This window comes from Lepus europaeus, chromosome 10, assembly GCF_033115175.1.
Source record: "Lepus europaeus isolate LE1 chromosome 10, mLepTim1.pri, whole genome shotgun sequence".
NCBI lineage: Eukaryota > Metazoa > Chordata > Mammalia > Lagomorpha > Leporidae > Lepus > Lepus europaeus.
This window is the reverse complement of record NC_084836.1, coordinates 124293690-124314949: the sequence shown is the minus strand read 5'-3', so window position 1 is coordinate 124314949 and position 21260 is coordinate 124293690. Positions and strand designations below refer to the sequence as shown.

At 63.1% G+C, this 21260-nt stretch overlaps 1 protein-coding gene across 1 annotated transcript in view; it reads left to right on the top strand.

Annotated features, from left to right (window-relative positions):
- The window catches only part of TAF4 (TATA-box binding protein associated factor 4), a 66892-nt gene that overhangs the window by 31742 nt on the left and 13890 nt on the right, over positions 1–21260 (top strand). Inside the window, exons 2-9 of the mRNA XM_062204428.1 lie at positions 7528–7694; positions 8770–8889; positions 11910–12026; positions 12702–12824; positions 16792–16881; positions 17755–18000; positions 19548–19695; positions 19959–20073. Of these exons, the coding sequence (XP_062060412.1) occupies positions 7528–7694; positions 8770–8889; positions 11910–12026; positions 12702–12824; positions 16792–16881; positions 17755–18000; positions 19548–19695; positions 19959–20073 (1126 nt within the window). The remainder of the gene's footprint in view (positions 1–7527; positions 7695–8769; positions 8890–11909; positions 12027–12701; positions 12825–16791; positions 16882–17754; positions 18001–19547; positions 19696–19958; positions 20074–21260) is intronic.

The following is a 21260-nucleotide window of genomic DNA, read 5'->3' as shown; positions in this document are numbered from 1 at the left end:
GCCCAGCCCCCACTTCTCAGAGGCAGCCACTCCGCTGCTGGGCCAGCGCAGCCCGTCCTGGGGGTGCCCATTGACACTCTGGGCAGCCGCGCTCTGCGTACAGCAGGCCCAGCCTTCAGGCGGTGCTGGGCTCTGTGGGCCTGGGGCACGTGGCCACGCCCTTCCTCCCCCCTCCTCATTCTTGAGGCTCCGTGTCCTTGGGTGAAGTCCAGCGTCTCCTGGACCCTGCTTTGGCTTTCGCAGTTGCTGCCTTGTCAGGCCTGGTGGGACTGACACGCTGCTACTCTGTCCCTTTGTGGGTCACCCAGCCTGGCCTTGTGGTCCAGAGCTCTGAGCCCTCCCGCTGTCCTGACCCACTGGGCTCGTGGGGGCTGTGAAGCTCTGGGTGCCCTGGCTGTGTTCTTTCGTGAGATGGTCAGCATTCCTCTCCTCGCCCAGGGCCTGTCCCCTTCCCTGGCGGACTCCGGTGAGCCCTGGCATCTGGGGCCCTGACCTTCCCCGGTGACCTCTGCCTGGCCTGATTCTTTCTGTCCCTCCTGCTGGGGTCACCTGCAGGGCTTCTGGAGCTTCGGTTTTCCGTCTCTTTTCTCCTCATGCTCTTTTTCTCTGCTGCTCCCACAGTGTCTTCCGTGGCGTGGCTCGGCCTGTGAATGCTCACCGTGACTTCCCCTGTGCTTGCGCAGGGCTCTCGGTGACGGTTGTCCGGTCACTGTCTTGGTCTCTGCCTTTTTGTGGGGCTTTTGTTGGTGGCCGGGACCCTCAGCCGCCGGCCTTGAGAGGACGCGGTCCCTGGGGGACACCCAGACGGTCTGAACCAGGGATAAATGTCAACTTAAACGAAGAGTTTACTTTCTAGAAAGTAAAGCCACCAGGGCCAGAGATGGGGATACGGCAGGGACTTGGGGTGGACTGGGGGGCCCTGCTGTCCCTGGAACGTGTGCTTCCCCAGAGTGGCCAGGGAGCTGTGGAGCCTGACCAGAACAAGCCTGGGAAAGGGGTGTCAGGTACCCAGCCTGAGCTGAGGGTCCCTGAGGCCCGCCTGGGGGTTCATGCTCACCTAGGCTGTCAGTGACAGCCCTGGGCGTGGGCAGGCGTGAGGGCAAACCCCCTGCAGGGGGACTCACCTTTGACCTCGGCCACAGAGGAGAGGCACAGTCCTGGGTCCCCAGGGAGAAGGGCTGGCAGGCAGAGGCGCGGGAGCGCTGCACGTCTTGTGGAGAGAGGGAGGTTTGGGGATGAGGGGGAGGAGCGCAGTTAGAGCTGCAGCTCGGCCGTGGCGGAGCCCTTGTGGGTCACAGCGGAGCAGAGGATGGGAGTGCGCCCCGCCGAGGCTGGGGGGTGCGGGCTCTCACTGCTGACTCCTGCCAGTCAGGGCCACTGGCAACCTTCGCAAAGGCCAGGGGCTGGAGAGGAGTGGGGTCAAGGTCGACACACTGACTCAGCTGCAAGGCAGTGCGGGGGCAGAGGCCACACAGGCTGTGCCTGCCCGCTCTGCCCCTGACGTGCTGTGCCTGCTGCAGCCTGCGGGGCTGCGAGTGGGCGCCCCAGCCACTGGCCTTCTGCCCCTCAGAGTCAAGCATCTTGAAATTTAAAAAGCAGGAAGTGGGGCCAGTGGTGTGGCGCAGCGAGTTAAGCTCCGCCTGCCACGCCAGCATCCCATATGGGCGCTGGTTCGAGTCCTCGCTGCCCCATTTCCTGTCCAGCTCCCTGCTAATGGTGGGAAAGCAGCAGAGGGCGACCCAGGTGTTTGGGCCCCTGCACCCACGTGGGAGACCAGGAAGAAGCTCCTGGCTCCTGGCTTTAGTCTGGCCCGGGCCTGGGTATTGTGGTCATTTATGGGGGAGTGGACCATCAGATAGAAGATCTCTCTCTGTCTCTCGCCCTCTTTCTCTAACTCTGACTTCCAAATAAATAAAATAAATCTTTAAAAAAAGAAGGCAGAAAGTTCCCAGAGCTCCGTGGTCAGCTCTGGCAGTGTGCTCTCCTGATGGGTGTGGGGGGCAGCCCGGCCAGGCCCTGGGAGGCCCAGGCCTTGGTGCAGCTCCCTCGCTGTGCTGTCGCTCCCGTGGGGTGGTGCTTTGCTGGGCACAGACTGAATGGCTAAGGCTCTGCCTCCGGGCAGGCCTGACGGCGTGGTCGTCAGCACGCTCAGCACCCAGGACCCTCACGGGGTGGGGGTGGGAGCAGATGCCTGGTTCCACAGCCCGCGAGTCCTGACCCGGGGGCACCCGTGTCTGGAGGGTGTGTGCGGACAAGGTCGCCAGGGTGGAAGGTCAGGCGGTGGGACTGCACCTCGCGAGAGCCAGGCCGAGTGCTGTGCCGTGTTTTCCTGGGCCAGAAGTGCCTGTGTGGTTGTCAGTGCTGGTCTGTGTGTCCGTCGTTCTGGGCTAAGGTGCAGTGAAAGGGTTCGCGACCAAAGAGGCCAGAGAGAGCCGGCTGTGGGTGAGGATGCCGAGCCGTTGCTTGTGCGTGGTCCTGGGCTGGGGGCGGGAGTCCCTGGAGGAGCTTGTGGGGCTCGCGAGGCCCCTGGGAGAAGCGCCCTGGGCTCTGGAGGGTGGTGGGCGGCTGGTTCATCCCTGGGGGAGGCCTCTGCCTGCTGCCCCTCCACACGTGTGCACTTTAAAAGCCACCAGTAGACACTTCATACTCTGATTTAAAAACCTACTTTTTCACGATAAGGAAAAGTAGAAAACGGCTAAGTCTTCCCCAGAAAGGAAGTCACGCTGTATTGGCTGTAATACCCTGGAGCTGCTGAAGAATGTTCAATGGGGCCGGCGCCGTGGCTCACTAGGCTAATCCTCCGCCTGTGGCGCCGGCACACCGGGTTCTAGTCCCGGTCGGGGCACCGATCCTGTCCCAGTTGCCCCTCTTCCAGGCCAGCTCTCTGCTATGGCCAGGGAGTGCAGTGGAGGATGGCCCAAGTGCTTGGGCCCTGCACCCCATGGGAGACCAGGAGAAGCACCTGGCTCCTGGCTTCGGATCAGTGCGGTGCGCCGGCTGTAGCGGCCATTGGAACCAATGGAAAACGAAGACCTTTCTCTGTCTCTCTCTCTCACTGTCTACTCTGCCTGTCAAAAAAAAAAAAAAAATGTTCAGTGGAAGCGTGACGAGAACATGAGTCTGTGAACAGTGACCCCTGTTCCTTACTGGGCGGGGACACGTGGCCGTGGGAGCCACGGGCAGGCAAGGCTGCGAGGTGTCCCTCTTCCTGTGCTCCTGCATTTTCGGGCAGGAGCATTTTCGGTTTCCATGCTAGGAAGGATTTTTTTTTTTGACAGGCAGAGTGGACAGTGAGAAAGAGACAGAGAGAAAGGTCTTCCTTTGCCGTTGGTTCACCCTCCAATGGCTGCCGCGGCTGGTGTGCTGCGGCCGGCGCACCACGCTGATCCGAAGGCAAGAGCCAGGTGCTTCCTCCTGGTCTCCCATGGGGTGCAGGGCCCAAGCACTTGGGCCATCCTCCACTGCACTCCCAGGCCACAGCAGAGAGCTGGACTGGAAGAGGCAACCGGGACAGAATCCGGCGCCCCAACTGGGGCTAGAACCCAGGGTGCCGGCGCCGCAGGCAGAGGATTAGCCTAGTGAGCCGCGGTGCTGGCCGCTAGAAAGGATTTACAATCATTAAGAAACAAACCTCGAGGGCCCGGCGTGGTGACGCAGCGGGTAACGCCGCCGCTGCAATGCGGGCATCCGTATGGGTGCTGGTGCGTATCCCGGCTGCTGCACTCCCGATCCAGCTCCCTGCTGTTGGCCTGGGAGAGCAGAGGAAGATGGCCCAAGTGCTTGGGGCCCTGCACCCACCTGGGAGACCCGGAAGAAATGCCTGGCTCAGCCCTGGCCCTTGCTGCCTTCTGGAGAACGAACCAGTGGATGGAAGATCTCTTTTTCTGTTGCTCTTTCAAATAAAAAAATTTTTAAAAAAACAAATAAATAAAGGACACAAATGCGAGCTGTTCCTGTCTGCCAGATGTGATATCGTGAGGATTGCTGTGTGCTGCCGTGGTGTCCTGAGCCTGGAGGATCAGGAGGGCAGGCCAGCTGGGGGTTCAGGTGTCGATAGCCCTGGGCCCAGGCCCGGGGTTGGCTGGTTTGCTCCCTGGCCCCAGGGCTGGAAGCACAGAGCTCATGTGGCAGGTGTTGTCCTGGGACCGTCTTATCTGCTGTGTGGGTTCTTACTGTGTGTGTAGCGAACCACCCAGCGTGGGGATCCGAGTGTCGACGAACGGTTCTGCCCACTCCATGGTGTCCTGTTTCTAAACTAGGGTTAGGATCACGCCTGGCTGGTCACATGACGGCGCTCATCCCGAGTCGTCGCACTGAGCAGCTGCCTGCAGGCGGGACGCATGGCCAGCCTCCTTGCTCAAGGCCTTCCATCTCACATTCCCATGTTACACGTTGGGACAGGTGCATGAACAGTAACCTGGGGTTTACCGTTTGAAGCGAGCGCTTGTCGCCAGCGTTGACAAGAGCCAGAGCTGTGATGATGTCACTGAATTGCAGCCTTGGGCTCTCAGGGTGGGCACACTCGTGTGTCTTCTTGTTAGATTGAGTGGTTGTGATGCTGTAGCTACACCTGCTGTGAGCCTCCCTGTGCCCTGGGCTGGCAGTGATGCGGCTGCGGCTCAGGAAGTGTTTCCACCGGCTTTGAGTACAGGTCTGTCCTCTCCCTGTGGCTCGTTTCCTGCCAGTCCGTGTATCCTGTACAAGAGAGGGTAAGCCGCCTGTTTAGACCTGCGGCTGTTCTGGTAGGCTGTAGGATCCTTCTCTTAACTCGTACCCTGACCGCAGACACGGGCCCCGCCAAGGTGCCCTGACCCTGGGCGCAGACACACAGTGTGACCGCAGACACGGGCCCCGCCCAGGGGCCCTGACCCTGTGCGCAGACACACAGTGTGTCTGACTGCAGACACAGGCCCCGCCCAGGGGCCCTGACCCTGTGCGCAGACACACAGTGTGACCGCAGACACGGGCCCCGCCCAGGGGCCCTGACCCTGTGCGCAGACACACAGTGTGACTGCAGACACGGGCCCCGCCCAGGGGCCCTGACCCCGTGCGCAGACACACAGTGTGTCTGACTGCAGACACAGGCCCCGCCCAGGGGCCCTGACCCTGTGCGCAGACACACAGTGTGTCTGACCGCAGACACGGGCCCCGCCCAGGGGCCCTGACCCTGTGCGCAGACACACAGTGTGACCGCAGACACGGGCCCCGCCCAGGGGCCCTGACCCTGTGCGCAGACACACAGTGTGACCGCAGACACAGGCCCCGCCCAGGGGCCCTGACCCTGTGCGCAGACACACAGTGTGTCTGACTGCAGACACAGGCCCCGCCCAGGGGCCCTGACCCTGTGCGCATACACACAGTGTGACCGCAGACACGGGCCCCGCCCAGGGGCCCTGACCCTGTGCGCAGACACACAGTGTGACCGCAGACACGGGCCCCTCCCAGGGGCCCTGACCCCGTGCGCAGACACACAGTGTGTCTGAGGACCCAGGAACGCAGCAGAGCATACAACTCTGCTGGTCCCCTGGGATGAGGAGGCAGGTGTCCATCCCCCAGCGGCCCGCCTGTCGCTGGTCGTGGCTGCTTCTAGGGGCCTCGGCGCACTGTGCAGGCTGCGCTCGCGCCTGCAGCACTGAGACAGCTTGCAGTAGGCAGCCTTTGGCAGGTGGAGGGGAGTAGCCTGGGGGTGTGGCGGGGCTTTGGTAGCCTGTGCTGCGAGCGAGGAGCCCCGTGGTCTCGGTGTTCCGCAGGCCTCCAGCAGTGTGGCCGGGTTCTGCCTGCGAAGCCTTCGACAGCTCCCAGGAGCGTGTGGCTATCATTTCTTCTAAAGTAGATCATATATTCACATGGGATGAATTATGTTGGGTTGGGTCCTGGAACAAAGAACATTAATGGGGTAAAGTCTGGCGTTTAGTCAGTAGCAGTGTACTTGTTAATTTCTCAGAGTCGACAAATGCCGCACCCCGGGCCTGTCCGCAGACACTGGCCCTGTCTGACATCTTACAACACCACTCGCGCTCTGTTGACGTTGTAACGTGTTGCGGTTTCATGAGTGTCTGAAGTATGCCCTTGACCGTGTGGGGGGTGATTTTCCAAGTGGAGGGACTGCTGTGGTCACAGCTTCTGTTGGCTGTCACAGCACGGGGGTCCCAAGCTGCCGTCCCTGCTGTGCCCTGGGGGCTGCCCTGCGCCACGTGTCCACTTCCAGGCTGTCTTCAGGTGGGGGAGCAGGCTGGGCTGGGAGGGCTCTGTGCAGTGCGAGGATACAGCGTGAACCCCCGGGGCCCAGGGGATGGTTTCAGGGGTGTCACCAAGTCTCCTTCTCTGGGGTCCCCAGCTAGAGTGTGCGCTTTGGGGGGTGGTTGTGCCCGCTCCATGGCCCACACCTAGGCTGGTGACCGCAGGGCTGATGCGAGATGCTGTCTGATGAGACGGATCTCCTGGGCGCCGGACGCGCACGGACACAGCAGTGAAGGGTGTGTGGTGGCGGCGTTGGGCCTGCGAGACCTGTCGGGGACTCGCTGGATTTGCAGCAGCTGGGTTTGGGGTTGCTTGGTTTCCGTGTGGTCTGTTGAGAAAGGGACATTTCTTAGTGGGCATAAACTGGATTTTTTGGATCGAGAATTTTCGAGGCGAGCCCATTGTCGTTGCTCGATGCCGTGATGGGTTCTGAGAGCCCAGAGGGGACAGACCTCTGGGCTTGCTCTGACTCCTGCGGCTCACAACGAGAAGACGGGGGCGTCCGGCCGGGGGCGTCCTCAGGAGGAGAGCAGCAGGGGGCACGCAGCCTCCCGGGCAGCTCTGGCGTGGCCGGCATGTGACACGGGTGCTCTGGGACGATGGCAAGGCCGCTTCTCAGCTGGGCTGTGATGGGGCCCGGCTGCCTGCCAGGCTCCGCTGAGGCCGAGCGTGGCGTGTGCTCGTGCCGCTTCGGCCCCGGCTCAGCCTGGAAGTCCAGGTTAGCGCGGCACACGCTGTGCTGCTCGAGTGGAGCTGAAGCGAGCGTCGCTCCTGGCGGAGGCGTTTGCTTTCCCACGATTATTTGAAGACCTAAGAGGGCGAGTGCTTGTCTCTGCCCTGGAGGCTCGCTTCCCAACATGGTGCCATGTGTCCAGGGCCAGCCGTGGCTCAGGAGGAGCGTAGGAGGCAGCACCCCCCCCCCCCCCCATGGTGTGGATGTCAAGGGCGCCAGGTTGGCGCAGCTTCTGGTCTGTAGCAGTGTGACTCGGAGAGGGGGTGTCCCGTGGGCCGCGTGCTCTCACTGGCTGACACCTGCCACTCTGTGAGCCGGGCCAGCTCTGGGCAGCACAGTGTGAGCACCGGGTTGTCTAGGTGGTGGAGGGTGTGGCTCTGGGGCTGCAGGGCAGACGGCGGCCGTGGCAGGGGTCACCCTGCTCAGCGCCCTGGCTTTTTCGCAGAGGGAAGTCCCTTGCTCTTTGGATCCTGTGTGTTTCGTCTGCAGCCGCTGGCTGTCCGGGTGGGCGGGGCGGGGGTGCGTTCCCTGACGCTGCTCTCCTTGTCCCCCAGGAATGGTCCTCGTGCGCAGCGAGAACGGGCAGTTGTTGATGATCCCTCAGCAGGCCCTGGCCCAGATGCAGGCTCAGGCCCACGCCCAGGCCCAGCCTCAGAGCACCATGGCGCCCCGCCCTGCAACCCCCACAAGTGCCCCTCCTGTCCAGATCTCCACCGTACAGGTGAGTGCACGTGTGCGCCGGAACACCTGCCTCCCCGCCCCTCCCCTGCTCCCCACCACCACACACTGGGGACTCGCAGAGCCAGGCTGTCCCAAGTGAGCAAGGGGCATTGGGCGACTGCCCCTCACTGCCAGGGAGGCCCAGGGATGGCGCTGGACTCTGGCTGGCTTGGAGGAGCCAGGCCTCAGCCCCAGTGCCCAGCAAGGCTGGCCAGGTGGGGTTGGAGTAGACACCCTGGGCTCCTGGCCTGCTCTTTGAGCCTCGGCTCTAAAGTGGGGATCACTGGGATATGTAGCTGCCAGGAGTCCCGGGTGTCGGCGTGGAGAGTGCACGGCGGTGGAGTGGAGGGAGCGAGTGTGTGCTGAGAGCAGGCAGGCGGCACGAGCGCTTCAGGGCCACGTTCTAGGGCCTCCCCACACCGTGTCCTGGCTGGAGGGCTGCAGGTCCCTCTTGGACTTGCAGGGGAGGACGGCACCTGCTGTTGGAGCAGAGGCCCTGCCTGCCCTCTGCCCTGGTCAGCAGGGCCATCTCCACCTGGGCGCATGCCACACGCTGCTGGCGGCCACCAGTCTCCTGGTGTGCGGTCCGCCAGCTTCCTGTCCCGCCACGTCGGCTGTTTCCCTCGTTCATGCCTCCGTCCTGTGGGCAGCTGTGTGCCTGCTGCAGGAGAGCTGTGTCCCCGTGGGGTGTGGGGCTTTTCTGCTGAGTGAGATGCTGCTGGATGAGGCCTGTGCGTGCACGTTGGCTGTGGGCTGTGCGCGTCGCCGTAGTCTCTTCATGTGGACTTGGCCTGCTCGGGTCGTGAGACGTCCCCTCCGGGTGGGCCCCAGCTTCCTGGCCGTACGGATGGGGCGTTCTGGAGAGACTGTGCAGAGGTCTGGGCGCTCCTCACGGTAGTGTGGAGAGGTTCCCAGCCTCCTGCCGCAGGGACGGCACGTGAGGTTGTGGCTGGGCTTGTGGCGCTGGGTGTCCTCGTTACGTGTCAGGATTGGGGTCTTCATGCAGTGGAACCGGGGGTTGTGTTTTCTTCGCTTGCAGCTTGGTTCAGGTGACACGCCTTTCCCTTGTTTGGCAGGCGCCTGGGACACCTATCATTGCACGGCAGGTGACCCCCACGACCATAATTAAGCAAGTGTCTCAGGCCCAGACGACGGTACAGTCCACTACAACCCTACAGCGCTCCCCTGGCGTTCAGGTAAGACGGCCTGCTGGTTCTCTGAGGGGTGGGGCTTTCCGTGGGTTGCTGCAGGGTTGTTGGGTACTGACGTGAGCTCGGGGGCTTCCCACAAAGAGAGAGCTCGGGAACAGGCTCTGATGGCTGAGGTTGCACAGCACTCAGGAAGCTCTGCCGTGCCCGGGAGTGACTGGTAACACGCCTTACGATGCAGGCAGGTTTATTCTGGAGACTGACCTATTTATTTATTTATTTGAAAGGCAGAGTTACAGAGAGGCAGAGAGAGAGAAGTCCTCCATCTGCTGGGCTGGTCTGAAGCCAGGAGCCAGGAGCTTCTTCCGGGTCTCCCATGTGGGTTCAGGGGCCCAAGGATTTGGGCCGTCTTCTGCTGCTTTCCCAGGCCATAGCAGAGAGCTGGATGAGAAGTGGAGCAGCCAGGACCTGAACCGGTGCCCATGTGGGATGCCGGCGCTGCAGGTGGCGGCTTTACCCCCACATCACAGCGCTGGTCCCAGAAATTGTTTAAATATTTGAAAGGCAGTGGGGTGGTTGGAGGGTTAGAGAGAGCCACAGAGAGATCTTCTGTCTGCTGGTTCATTCTGTCAAGGCCTGCGTCGGCCTAGGCTGGATCAGGCTGAAGCCAGGATCCAGGAATCCCATGGGGGGTGGTGGGGACCCAGCCTGCTGCCTCCCAGGTGTGCTTTGGCAGGAAGCGGGGATTAGCAGCAGAGCCAGGGCTTGAACCTGGCACTGTGACATGGGATGCGGCCACACAGTGCCACACCTGTCCCCGGCGTCACCTTGCTTGTGAGGTAGGTCTGGGTGAGAGGTGCCAAAGTGCAGGCAGTCTCTGTGGCTGGGCCTGTTGTCCTCAGGTCACGGTGAGTGTCGTGTGCCCAGCGTGGTTCTCACTGGCCTGCGCACACCTATGTGTGTTTCTCAGCGTGCCCCGTGAGGAGTGGCCTCTCCTGCTCTCACAGGCCGGGTCGGGCTCTGGAGCTTGCTCCTGGTCTCGCTCTGCTGGGCCCTGCGCTCCTCTTCCCCACACCCACCCTCATGGGCCTTGGTTTTTAAAAGCTTGTTACGCTGTCCTGGGGCACAGCTGGCCTCTGTCCTGGTGACTGCTGCTCCTGGCAGCTCAGCCACGGCCACAGGGCCAGGAGAAGAGTTTGCACGCTGGGCTTGCCGGCTCCTCTGCCGGGCACGGAACCCTAGTTCCATGGAGGGAGGCCCTCCTCGCGTGCCGCCTTGCCCGCCACTTCCCAGAGAGGACACTGACGGGGCCAAGGCGCCAGGCTCTCTGCTGTCACGCCCGAGCGTGTCATTTCCCTGTGCAGGCAGAGAGGGCTTGTGACCGAGGGCCTGTGTGGGTTGTGTGGGGTCAGGAGCATGCGTGTGGCAGGCAGGGCTCCGCAGAGGACTCGTGGTTCTGCCCCCGTGGGGAGATGCACCTTGCGGGTCAGTTACTGCCGTTTCTGAGAAGCTGACCAAGTTTTGCGTCACATTTTGTGACGATGCATTTGCTAAGGTTGGTGGAGGCGGTCTGGTGTGGTTCGGGGGTCACATCAATTCGAATGAGAAAGAAAACCCAGCAGTGGCTGTTTGGGGCAGCAGTGAGACCCAGCCTGGGGACACCCTGGGAGGCAGCAGTCATGTCCCGAAACGTGGGCCCCTGCCACCCATGTGGGAGACCTGTGGAGTTCCTGGCTGTGGCTTTAACCTGGCGCAGCCCGGGCTGTGGAGGGCATTTGTGGAGTAAACCAGCAGATGGGCAGTCTCTGTCTCTCTGCCTTCCAAATGAATTAAATAAATAAATACATTTTAAAGTGAGTAATAGTAATAAAATAATCAAGTTCGCGGAGGGAAAGATGAGTTGTGGGTATTTCGGGGGCCAGAAGCAGCCTGGCTGCCCCTCCCCTCCCGCGGAGGCTGCCCGCTGTTCTGCACTCGGTTTTCTGCAGTTGGAAGGTGACGGGTGCGTGGCTGTGGTGAGGGGACACCCAGACTCGGAGAAGCCCCTGAGGCCTGTGGAAGTTGCAGTTCAGCTGCTCGGGGCTGCTGGGGGCGCTCCCGGGGCTGCTGGGGCTGCTGGGGCCGCTCCCAGGGCTGCTGGGGCCGCTCCCAGGGCTGCTGGGGCTGCTGGGGCCGCTCCCAGGGCTGCTGGGGCTGCTGGGGCCGCTCCCAGGGCTGCTGGGGACGCTCCCGGGGCTGCTGGGGCCGCTGGGGCCGCTCCCAGGGCTGCTGGGGCTGCTGGGGCTGCTGGGGCCGCTCCCGGGGCTGCTGGGGCCGCTCCCAGGGCTGCTGGGGCCGCTCCCGGGGCTGCTGGGGCTGCTGGGGCCGCTCCCGGGGCTGCACTGCCCCCCGCTTTCAGAGTGCAGAAGAGCACTGTTTTGAAGGATTGGGAAGAGAAAACGCTGTCAACTTTAGGCCTAGAAATCAGCCGGGGTTTCCGTCAGGATGGCTTCTGCAGAGCGGAGGTCGCAGGGCTGGACCCCGGCCGCAGCTTGAGTCAGCTCGGGTGCAGTTCGAGGTCTTCCCGCCCACCTGCTCAGCAGATGTTCGTGTGTTCAGCCGGGCGGTAGCCCCCCAGGACCTGCTGCTTTCGTTTCTGAGATGGGGATCGGCGTTGGCTCTTGGTTCACACCGGCGCCCGTGTTTTTTGGTTCACACCGGCGCCCGTGGTTTTTGGTTCACACCGGCGCCCGTGTGACTTGGTGTCAGTTTCTACAGACCAGGGGCTTCCCAGGGCTGGGCTTTGCTGAGGCAGGTACGTGGGGAGACTTTCCTAGGCACTTGGTACTGCGGTCCTCAGAGGCCTGGCTCTGCCCGAGGGTCAGTGGTGGCCATCTCAAGTGGCTCTGGGGTGTTTGTCCAGGCAGCGGGTACTTGTTCAGCTGGCCGTGAGAGCTCTGGCCCTGCCCCGGCAGGTGGCTGGGCCCTCAGCCACCTGGGTTTCTTGCCTCTGTGGGAGGAGAGGCTGGTGCCTCCCTTGGCCGGCGGGGGCGTGCGATGCATTCACCTTGTGTTTTGGGTTCTTGTAGCCTCAGCTCGTCCTGGGTGGCGCTGCCCAGACGACTTCCCTGGGGACAGCGACCGCTGTTCAAGCTGGAACATCTCAGCGACCCGTCCCCGGGGCCACCACCTCCACAGCTGCCGCGGTAAGAGCTGCTGCTTCCCACGGCTCCTTCCCCGCCACCGCGGCACAGCTGTGTGGCTCCGTGGCCAGCTTCAGCCCAGTGCCCTCTGGGTTGGGACGTTAGGGGCCCGAGGGTCCTGCTCCTGCCAGCTCAGACCATTGACTGGTGTGGGGCAGGGGCCACAGGGGACCTCAGTGTGGAAGTGCACGGGGAGGGTGCAGGGAGGGGTCCGGTGGCAAAGGCCTGGCCAGAGGCGTTGGAGGCAGCACGCGTGGCTGCACCGCCGAGGACACAGCCGGGCCGCGTCTGTGCCACACGGCCACTCTCTCCCTGCGCCCTCGCCGGTCCTCAGCCAGAGTGGGGTCCTGCTGGACTCGGCCCCCGCTCTGTTTCTTTGCTGAGTTTCGTCGTTTTAGTGCCTGCGTCGTAGTTTGCGTCCACGTAGGCAGGTGTCCGTCTGTCTTTACGATAACGCCTTGTGGGCTCACCCGTTTCGTGCTGCGGTCCCTGGGCTGAGGGTGAGGTGCCTGCGGTGCCTCTGGGCGAGGCGGGGCTGCCCGTCTGGCAGGGCCGGGTGTGCGTGCCCAGCGGCAGCCGTTTGCAGAAGACACACACGCGTCTCTTGTGCCTGCGCGCGCTTCAGTTAAACCAGAGGCTTCCACGACTTCCTCACTCGTCTTTTTTACCCTAATCCAGGAAACCATGGAAAACGTGAAGAAATGTAAGAATTTTTTGTCCACATTGATAAAGCTGGCTTCGTCTGGCAAACAGTCCACGGAGACAGCAGCAAACGTCAAAGAGCTGGTGCAGAACCTACTGGTAAGAACCTGCCTGAGGTTCCCTTGGCCTGGTGCGCAGCCCCGTGACACAGTGCAGCCGCCTGTGCCGAGGACGGGCGTGGTAGTGAGACCTGCCCGGGGAGCAGGACGGCCCTGACCCTGTGCCCCGCCGCCCCGTGGCACCCTGTGGCCCGCCGTCTCCCACTGAGTGTGCTGGTTCACACTCGGACGGCTGGGACAGGCGCCTGGTGTGCTAGGGGCAGTGCGGGAGGCTGTGTCCCTGCCTCTGCCGAAGGCTCCTTTTCAAGGTGTCCACCTCTCGCTTCCCCTCCCTCATTCTTTCACCTGCTTTCCAGTGGAGAGGTTCAGGTGTGTACAGAAGTGGGCAGCGGACTCCAGGAGCCCCGATGTCCCCATTGCCAGCCCCTGCCCGGGCCCCCAGGCCCTGCCCGCCCGCCTGCCCATGGTCCAGGTGGTGTTGGGCCGCGAGGGCTGCCGGGGCTCGTTTCGCCGCCGTCTTGAAGCTGCTGTCTGCTAGCAGCGCCACTCAGGAGGGTTTCCTCACTCTGAGGGGCCCCACAGCTGTGCGCCCCGGGCTCTTGGTCCTGCTGCTGGTGGAGTTTGTGGGTGCAGCTCAGATGCCAGGTTGGAGCCCGCCCTGCCGCCCTTGCTCCGCGCTGAGTCCAGCACTGCTGTCTGGGGCTGTGCTCTTGTCGAGGTTGCTGGCGGCCCCTCCTGTCCCTCCTTCTGTGACGTCTCGGTAGCCCTGGGTGCTGCCAGCGACCCTTCTCACCGCACCGTCACGTAGGGCTGGGTTTGGCTGCCGGCAGTGGCAGCCTCAGTAAGATGGGCTCACGTGGGAGATGCTTGCTCCTGCTCTTGGGATGTTCCCGTGAGGTGCCCGTCCTTTGCCCTCTTGGAGTCCTGAAGGTAGGGTGGCCTCCGGGCAGGTGCGTGCCAGTGGCCCCCACTGAGGCTCCAGCAAGAGCCAACCTCCTCCTCGTCCTCTCCAACCAAATCCTCTGCCTATGAACGGCACTCTGCGTCCTGGGTCAGAATCAGGGCCCCGCCTCTGCCCGTGTCCGCTCTGAGGTCTACAGCAGCCTGGCCTCTGCCCGTGTCCGCTCTGAGGTCTACAGCAGCCTGGCCTCTGCCCATGTCCGCTCTGAGGTCTACAGCAGCCTGGTCTCTGCCTGTGTCCACGCTGTGGTCTGCACGGCCGGTCTCTGCCCGTGTCCACGCTGTGGTCTGGACAGCCGGTCTTTGCCCATGTCCACGCTGTGGTCTGCACAGCCGGTCTCTGCCCGTGTCCACGCTGTGGTCTACAGCAGCCTGGTCTCTGCCCATGTCCGCTCTGAGGTCTACAGCAGCCTGGTCTCTGCCTGTGTCCACGCTGTGGTCTGCACGGCCGGTCTCTGCTGTGTCCACGCTGTGGTCTGCACGGCCGGTCTCTGCCCGTGTCCACGCTGTGGTCTGCACGGCCGGTCTCTGCCCGTGTCCACGCTGTGGTCTGCACGGCCGGTCTCTGCTGTGTCCACGCTGTGGTCTGGACGGCTGGTCTCTGCCCGTGTCCATGCTGTGGTCTGCACGGCCGGTCTCTGCCCGTGTCCACGCTGTGGTCTGGACGGCCGGTCTCTGCCCGTGTCCACGCTGTGGTCTGCACGGCCGGTCACTGCCCGTGTCCACGCTGTGGTCTGCACGGCCGGTCTCTGCCCGTGTCCACGCTGTGGTCTGCACGGCCGGTCTCTGCCCGTGTCCACGCTGTGGTCTGGTCTCTCTGCCCGTGTCCACGCTGTGGTCTGCAGTGGCCGGTCTCTGCCTGTGTCCATGCTGTGGTCTGCACGGCCGGTCTCTGCCCGTGTCCACGCTGTGGTCTGCACGGCCGGTCTCTGCCCGTGTCCACGCTGTGGTCTGGACGGCCGGTCTCTGCCCGTGTCCACGCTGTGGTCTGGTCTCTCTGCCCGTGTCCACGCTGTGGTCTGGTCTCTCTGCCCGTGTCCACGCTGTGGTCTGCACGGCCAGTCTCTGCCTGTGTCCACGCTGTGGTCTGCACGGCCGGTCTCTGCCTGTGTCCATGCTGTGGTCTGCACGGCCGGTCTCTGCCCGTGTCCACGCTGTGGTCTGGTCTCTCTGCCCGTGTCCACGCTGTGGTCTGGTCTCTCTGCCTGTGTCCACGCTGTGGTCTGCAGTGGCCGGTCTCTGCCTGTGTCCATGCTGTGGTCTGCACGGCCGGTCTCTGCCCGTGTCCATGCTGTGGTCTGCACGGCCGGTCTCTGCCTGTGTCCACGCTGTGGTCTGCAGTGGCCGGTCTCTGCCTGTGTCCATGCTGTGGTCTGGACGGCTGGTCTCTGCCCGTGTCCACGTTGTGGTCTGGTCTCTCTGCCCGTGTCCACGCTGTGGTCTGCAGTGGCCGGTCTCTGCCTGTGTCCACGCTGTGGTCTGGACGGCTGGTCTCTGCCCGTGTCCACGCTGTGGTCTGGACGGCTGGTCTCTGCCCGTGTCCACGCTGTGGTCTGGTCTCTCTGCCCGTGTCCACGCTGTGGTCTGGTCTCTCTGCCCGTGTCCACGCTGTGGTCTGGTCTCTCTGCCCGTGTCCACGCTGTGGTCTGGTCTCTCTGCCCATGTCCACGCTGTGGTCTGGTCTCTCTGCCTGTGTCCACGCTGTGGTCTGCAGTGGCCGGTCTCTGCCTGTGTCCACGCTGTGGTCTGGACGGCTGGTCTCTGCCCGTGTCCACGCTGTGGTCTGGACGGCTGGTCTCTGCCCGTGTCCACGCTGTGGTCTGGTCTCTCTGCCCGTGTCCACGCTGTGGTCTGGTCTCTCTGCCCGTGTCCACGCTGTGGTCTGGTCTCTCTGCCCATGTCCACGCTGTGGTCTGGTCTCTCTGCCTGTGTCCACGCTGTGGTCTGCAGTGGCCGGTCTCTGCCTGTGTCCATGCTGTGGTCTGCACGGCCGGTCTCTGCCCGTGTCCATGCTGTGGTCTGCACGGCCGGTCTCTGCCCGTGTCCATGCTGTGGTCTGCACGGCCGGTCTCTGCCCGTGTCCACGCTGTGGTCTGGACGGCTGTCTCTGCCCGTGTCCACGCTGTGGTCTGGTCTCTCTGCCCGTGTCCACGCTGTGATCTGGTCTCTCTGCCCGTGACCACGCTGTGGTCTGGTCTCTCTGCCCATGTCCATGCTGTTGTTGCCAGGGGTCTCGCGTTTTCTGCAGGGCTCTCCCTGAGTTCCTGAGAGCAGCCAGCTGCTGTGTGGTCCAGTTCCTGCACATCTCGCTTTTCTTCCCTGTTTCCACCAAACTTCCTGTAATTTCTTGAGCAAAATTGTTTTTTTTTTTTTTTTTTAAGATTTAATTTTATCTGAAAGTCAGAGTTACACAGAGAAGGAGAGGCAGAGAGAGCGAGAGCGAGTGAGCGAGAGAGAGGTCTTCCAGTCACTGGTTCTCTCCCCAGTTGGCCACAATGGCTGGAGCTGTGCCAATCAGGAGCCAGGAGCTTCCACACAGGTGCAGGGGCCAAGGACCTGGGCCATCTTCCACTGCTTTTCTTCACCATAGCAGAGAGCTGGATCGGAAGGGGAACAGCTGGGACCCCAACCGGTGCCCATATGGGGTACCGGCACTGCAGGCAGCGGCTTTACCTGCCACACCACAACGCTGGCCCCCTGGGCTCTCTTGATTTCCTCTGTGTGCACGGCTGGCCCCTCGAGGACCTTGCTGGTGTGGTAGCATTGTTCCTTCCTGAGAGGTGCCCTGGCCCCCCGACTGGACCGACGTCTCTGAGCTCACTGTGCTGACCTTGAGCGTGGAGCCGTCCCCGCAGAGTTGCCGGTGCTGAGGGGCTCGGTCAGCCCTGAGCGAACGCTTGGACACAGACGCCTTGTGGCCCCCAGCCAGGGCGCGCTGGTGTGCGGGGGACGGCCCTGGCCTGGGCGCCCAGGGGTCTGGGCACGTTGGGAGAGGCGTGTGCGGGGGTCTGCTCAGCGTGGGCTTCAGCGTGGCCTTTCTCTTGAAGGATGGAAAAATCGAAGCGGAAGATTTCACCAGCAGGTTGTACCGCGAGCTCAATTCCTCACCTCAACCCTACCTTGTGCCTTTCCTGAAGGTAACCAGCAGGGGGCAGTGTGAGGCGGGGGGTGGGGCGTGGGGGTCCTCGCTCGGCCAGGCTTTCCTGCGGCGGGAGCCGGCCGACGCTGGCGCGGGCTCTGCGCTACTTCATGAGAGCAGGCTTGGGGCTGCTTGGCCCAGCAGGGCGGGGTCTGCCCGGGGAGGGTCTCTTGTCCCAGCACTGAGTCTTTTTGCTTCTTCAGTGAAGAGCCCCCCTTAACTTTTCATTTCTTTCATTTTTTATTTGAGAGGCAGATAGAGATCTGCTGCTTCACCCTCCGAGTGCCCACAGCAGCTGTGGCTGGGCCAAGCTGAGCCCAGCCTGGTCTCCCACCTGGCGGGGGGCAGAGACCCAGGCGTTGGGGTCATTGCCTCCCCAGTGCGCCCGCTCGCCAGCGTGTGTGCGTGAGCAGGGAGCTGGAGTGGGGAGTGGGGCTGGGGCCTCAGCAGCGCTGACGGAGCGCGGGCCTCTTCACACCTGCCCGACACCCACCTGGGGCTGCTGCTTCCTGCTGCTCGCGTTGTTGGCGACTCATTTTATTTATTTTGAAGGACAGAGTCATGGGATGGGGCTTTGGGGGTGGATCTTCCATCCGCTGGTTCACTCCCCAGATGGCTGCAATGGCTAAGGCTGGGCTGAGCTGGAGCCAGGAGCTTCCTCCAGGTCTCCCATGTGGGTGCAGGGGCCCAAGCATTGGGCCGTCCTCCACTGCACTCCCGGCCTGAGCAGAGAGCTGGATGGGAAGCGGGGCGGGCAGAATGGGGTGCTGGTGCTGCAGGCGGAGGCGCAGCCAACTGCACCGCAGCACTGGCCGCGTTTCCGGCTGCCGCGTGGGCCGCTCCCTGACCCTGTGCCTGTCTTTCCGCCCAGAGGAGCTTACCCGCCTTGCGGCAGCTGACGCCGGACTCCGCAGCCTTCATCCAGCAGAGTCAGCAGCAGCCGCCTCCCGCCTCGCAGGCCACCACGGCGCTCACGGCCGTGGTTCTGAGCAGCTCCGTGCAGCGCACGGCTGGGAAGACGGCGGCCACCGTGACCAGCACCCTGCAGCCCCCCGTCATCAGCCTCGCGCAGCCCACGCAGGTTGGCGTGGGCAAGCAGGCGCAGCCCGCCCCGCTGGTACGAAGTGCAAGGCCCACCTGCCCTGCAGCCAGCTCGGCCGGCTTCTCAGTGAGGGTCGCAGCGGGGGCCGGCGGGGGCCGGGCTGGGGTCTGCTGTCGCGCTGCTGGGCAGAGTGGAGTGAGGTCAGGGGCTCTGCCCCGCTGGCGTGGGCGTGGTCAGCGGTGTTCCTGTGTTAAAGGAACCACGCATGGTTGTGATGACTCCCGGCAGCCTTCCTCTGTGGTCAGGAGCGATGGCCCCGACGTCAGACAGGCGTGGCCCTGGACTAGTGGGGCAGGGGCCTTCGGCCTCTCGCGGAGTCTGCCTGTGGCCATAGTTGTGGGTCCACGTGTTTTGTAGTGTGGGGAACTGTGGCTGCTGGCACGTGGTTCATCCACGCAGCCCCGGCCCAAGGAAGGATGTGTGGGTGGAGGCGGTGGGCACAGTGGGCTCACCAGGTGCTCAAGCAGTTTTTCCAAGATGTCCAGGGGCCTTCTTCCTCGTGGACTAAAGTGCTGTGGGCTCCCAGGCCCCACGAGAGGCCGCACCGTACGCGGGGACCCAGTGCCCGCAGGCCTGGTCTCCCAGGTGGAAGTCTCCCTGGCTCCTGCTGTTGACGGAGAGTGAGGGGAGCAGGGTGGGGCACCCCGGAACGCTGAGGCCTCTGCGCAGGGCGCGGCAGCTGGCGGCGCCCTTTGCTTTAGCACGCTGAGGGCAGAGCCGGCCGGAGCAGCCTGTGCTCGCGGGCACGGAGGCGAGTGTGTCCACACGCTGCTTGCTGGGAGTCGGGTTTCTCGCGCGGCTCTGACCCCGGTGCCGGGGTGTGTGCGTCTGGGCCTCACTGCCCGCTGTGAGCGCTGAGGGCCGTGCCCTGAGTGACGCACAGCCCTAGCGGCAAAGCAACGTCCGGGCTGCCTGTGGCTCCTCTGCCAGTGCCCTGGCGCCGGGGTGTCCCCGCCAGGCACCTCGGTGAGAGAGAGACTGTCTTCTGAGACGTCAGGCTCCGTGGGTTGAGGTAGGGCCGTGTGGTTTTCAGTGGGGGTTCAGGTTTGGGTCTCTGTCCTGGGGCAGGGTCCAGGACGCAGGCGGTGGGCAGTGGAGCTACTGGAAGGGCAGGGAAGACAGGCTGGGGAGGGCCAGAGGGGAACCGGCCACGTGGGCACTTTAGGGCCACCTGAAGGCAGGACTCCTCCTCCCCCTGCCCTGCAGGATGAGAGCCGTGGAGCTCTCTGTAGAGGAGGGGAAAACAGCCCGTGGCTGCCAGGCGCCGAAGGCCGGGCGCAGCCTCTGAGCTCATCTCGCACCGTGTCCCCTCACGGCCCTCTGGCACTGGCCTCACGGGCCTGGTGCAGCTTCAAGTGGGGAATGTGCCGGGCTCGCTGTGGTGCCCGCCGTGGGTGCTGCCCCCGGCCCTGGTCCCATCAGAGCCGCATGTGCAGGGTGCTCCTGCAGGGTCTCGCCTGGGGCGGCGTGTGCACGTGAGGGGAAGAGCTCTCCTGCTGGGGACCAGGACCCCGTGGCCCCCAGCAGCAGAGCGTTCACTGCCCTCCCCGGCTCTGCCTCAGGTGATCCAGCAGCCCCCGAAGCCAGGAGCCCTGATCCGGCCCCCGCAGGTGACGTTGACACAGACGCCCATGGTCGCCCTGCGGCAGCCTCACAGCCGGATCATGCTGACCACGCCCCAGCAGATCCAGCTGAACCAGCTGCAGCCAGGTGAGGCCCGGGCAGGAGTTGAGTAGCGCCAGTTCCCGGTAGAGCGCGTGCGCCGGTGCCGGTGCGGCTGCCGGTGCCGCTCTCAGCGCCTTTACAGATGCTTGGCATTGGTCGCTGCTAGGTTGTGCTAGACGATCCTGCACCCACAGTCAATGAGATGGCCTTGTAACTGTAGCTCAGATCGTCCAGAGCTCCCGTTGGGCGAGGAGCGTCTCCCGCTGGGCCGCGGGGGCCTCGCGTCATCTCCGTGTCTTGTCTCGTAGTCCCCGTGGTGAAACCTGCCGTGTTACCTGGAACCAAAGCTCTCTCTGCGGTCTCGGCCCAGGCAGCTGCTGCTCAGAAAAACAAGCTCAAGGAGCCTGGGGGAGGCTCCTTCCGGTAAGGACCGGGCCTGCCCGTGTGGGCCAGGGGAGGAGCGGTGCAGGGCACCTGGCAGCTGGATTTGGGCCACGCCTGTGCCCCCCAGTTAGCCTAGGGGCCTTGCTTCGTGGATGCCATGTGGGTGAGAATTGCTTTTTTTTTTTTTTAAGTTTATTTATTTATTTACTTGGAAGGCAGAGTGATAGGAGAAATTCTGTGAATTCGATTCACTTCCCAAGTGGCTGTGACGGTTGGGCTGGGCTGAAGCCAGGAACCAGGAACACTCGAGGTCTCCCACGTTGGATGCAGGCCCCAGGTCCTTGGGCCGTCACCTGCTGCTTTCTTAGGCACAGTAGCAGGGAGCTGGATTGGAAGCGGAGCAGCTGGACCACGTGAACCAGAGCTCTGGCGTGGGATCCCACTGTCACAAGTGGTGGCTCCGGTGCAGCACAACAGCGCCCCCGGTGGCTTTTATTTAAAGATGATTTTATTTGAAAGAGTTACACAGAGGAAGAGATAGCGCGAGAGAGGGAGAGAGAGCGAGAGCGCTTTCATCTGGTTTAGTCCCCAAGTGGCTACAGCAGTAGGGCTGGGCCAGGCTGAAGCCAGGAGCTTCATCCAGGTCTCCTATGTGGGTTCAGGGGCCTAAGGACTTGTGCCGTCCTCTGCTGCTTTCCTAGGCACATTAGCAGGGAGCGGTATCAGAAGTGGAGCAGCCCGGTGTTGAACTGGTGCCCACATGGGATGCCGACATCGTAGGCAGTGGCTTTACCTGGTATGCCACAGCGCGGGACCCCCAAGTGGCTTTTTTATATGAACTGGTAGAAAATTTATTTTCAGGGCCAGCGCTGTGGTGCAGCAGGTAAAGTCGCCACCTGCAGTGCCGGCATCCCATATGGGCGCTGGTTTGAGTCCCAGTTGCTCCACTTCGGATCCAGCTCTCTGCTGTGGCCTGGGAAAACAGTGGAAGATGGCCCAAGTCCTTGGGCCCCTGCACTCATGTGGGAGACCTGGAGGAAACTCCTGGCTCCTGGCTTTGGATCGGTCCAGCTCCAGCCATTGCGGCCAATTGGGGAGTGACCAGCGGATGGAAGACCTCTCTCTTTCTCTCTCTGCCTCTCTTTCTCTCTCTATGTAACTCTAACTTTCAAATAAATAAATAAATCTTAAAAGAAAAAAAAGAAGAAGATGGCCCAAGTCCTTGG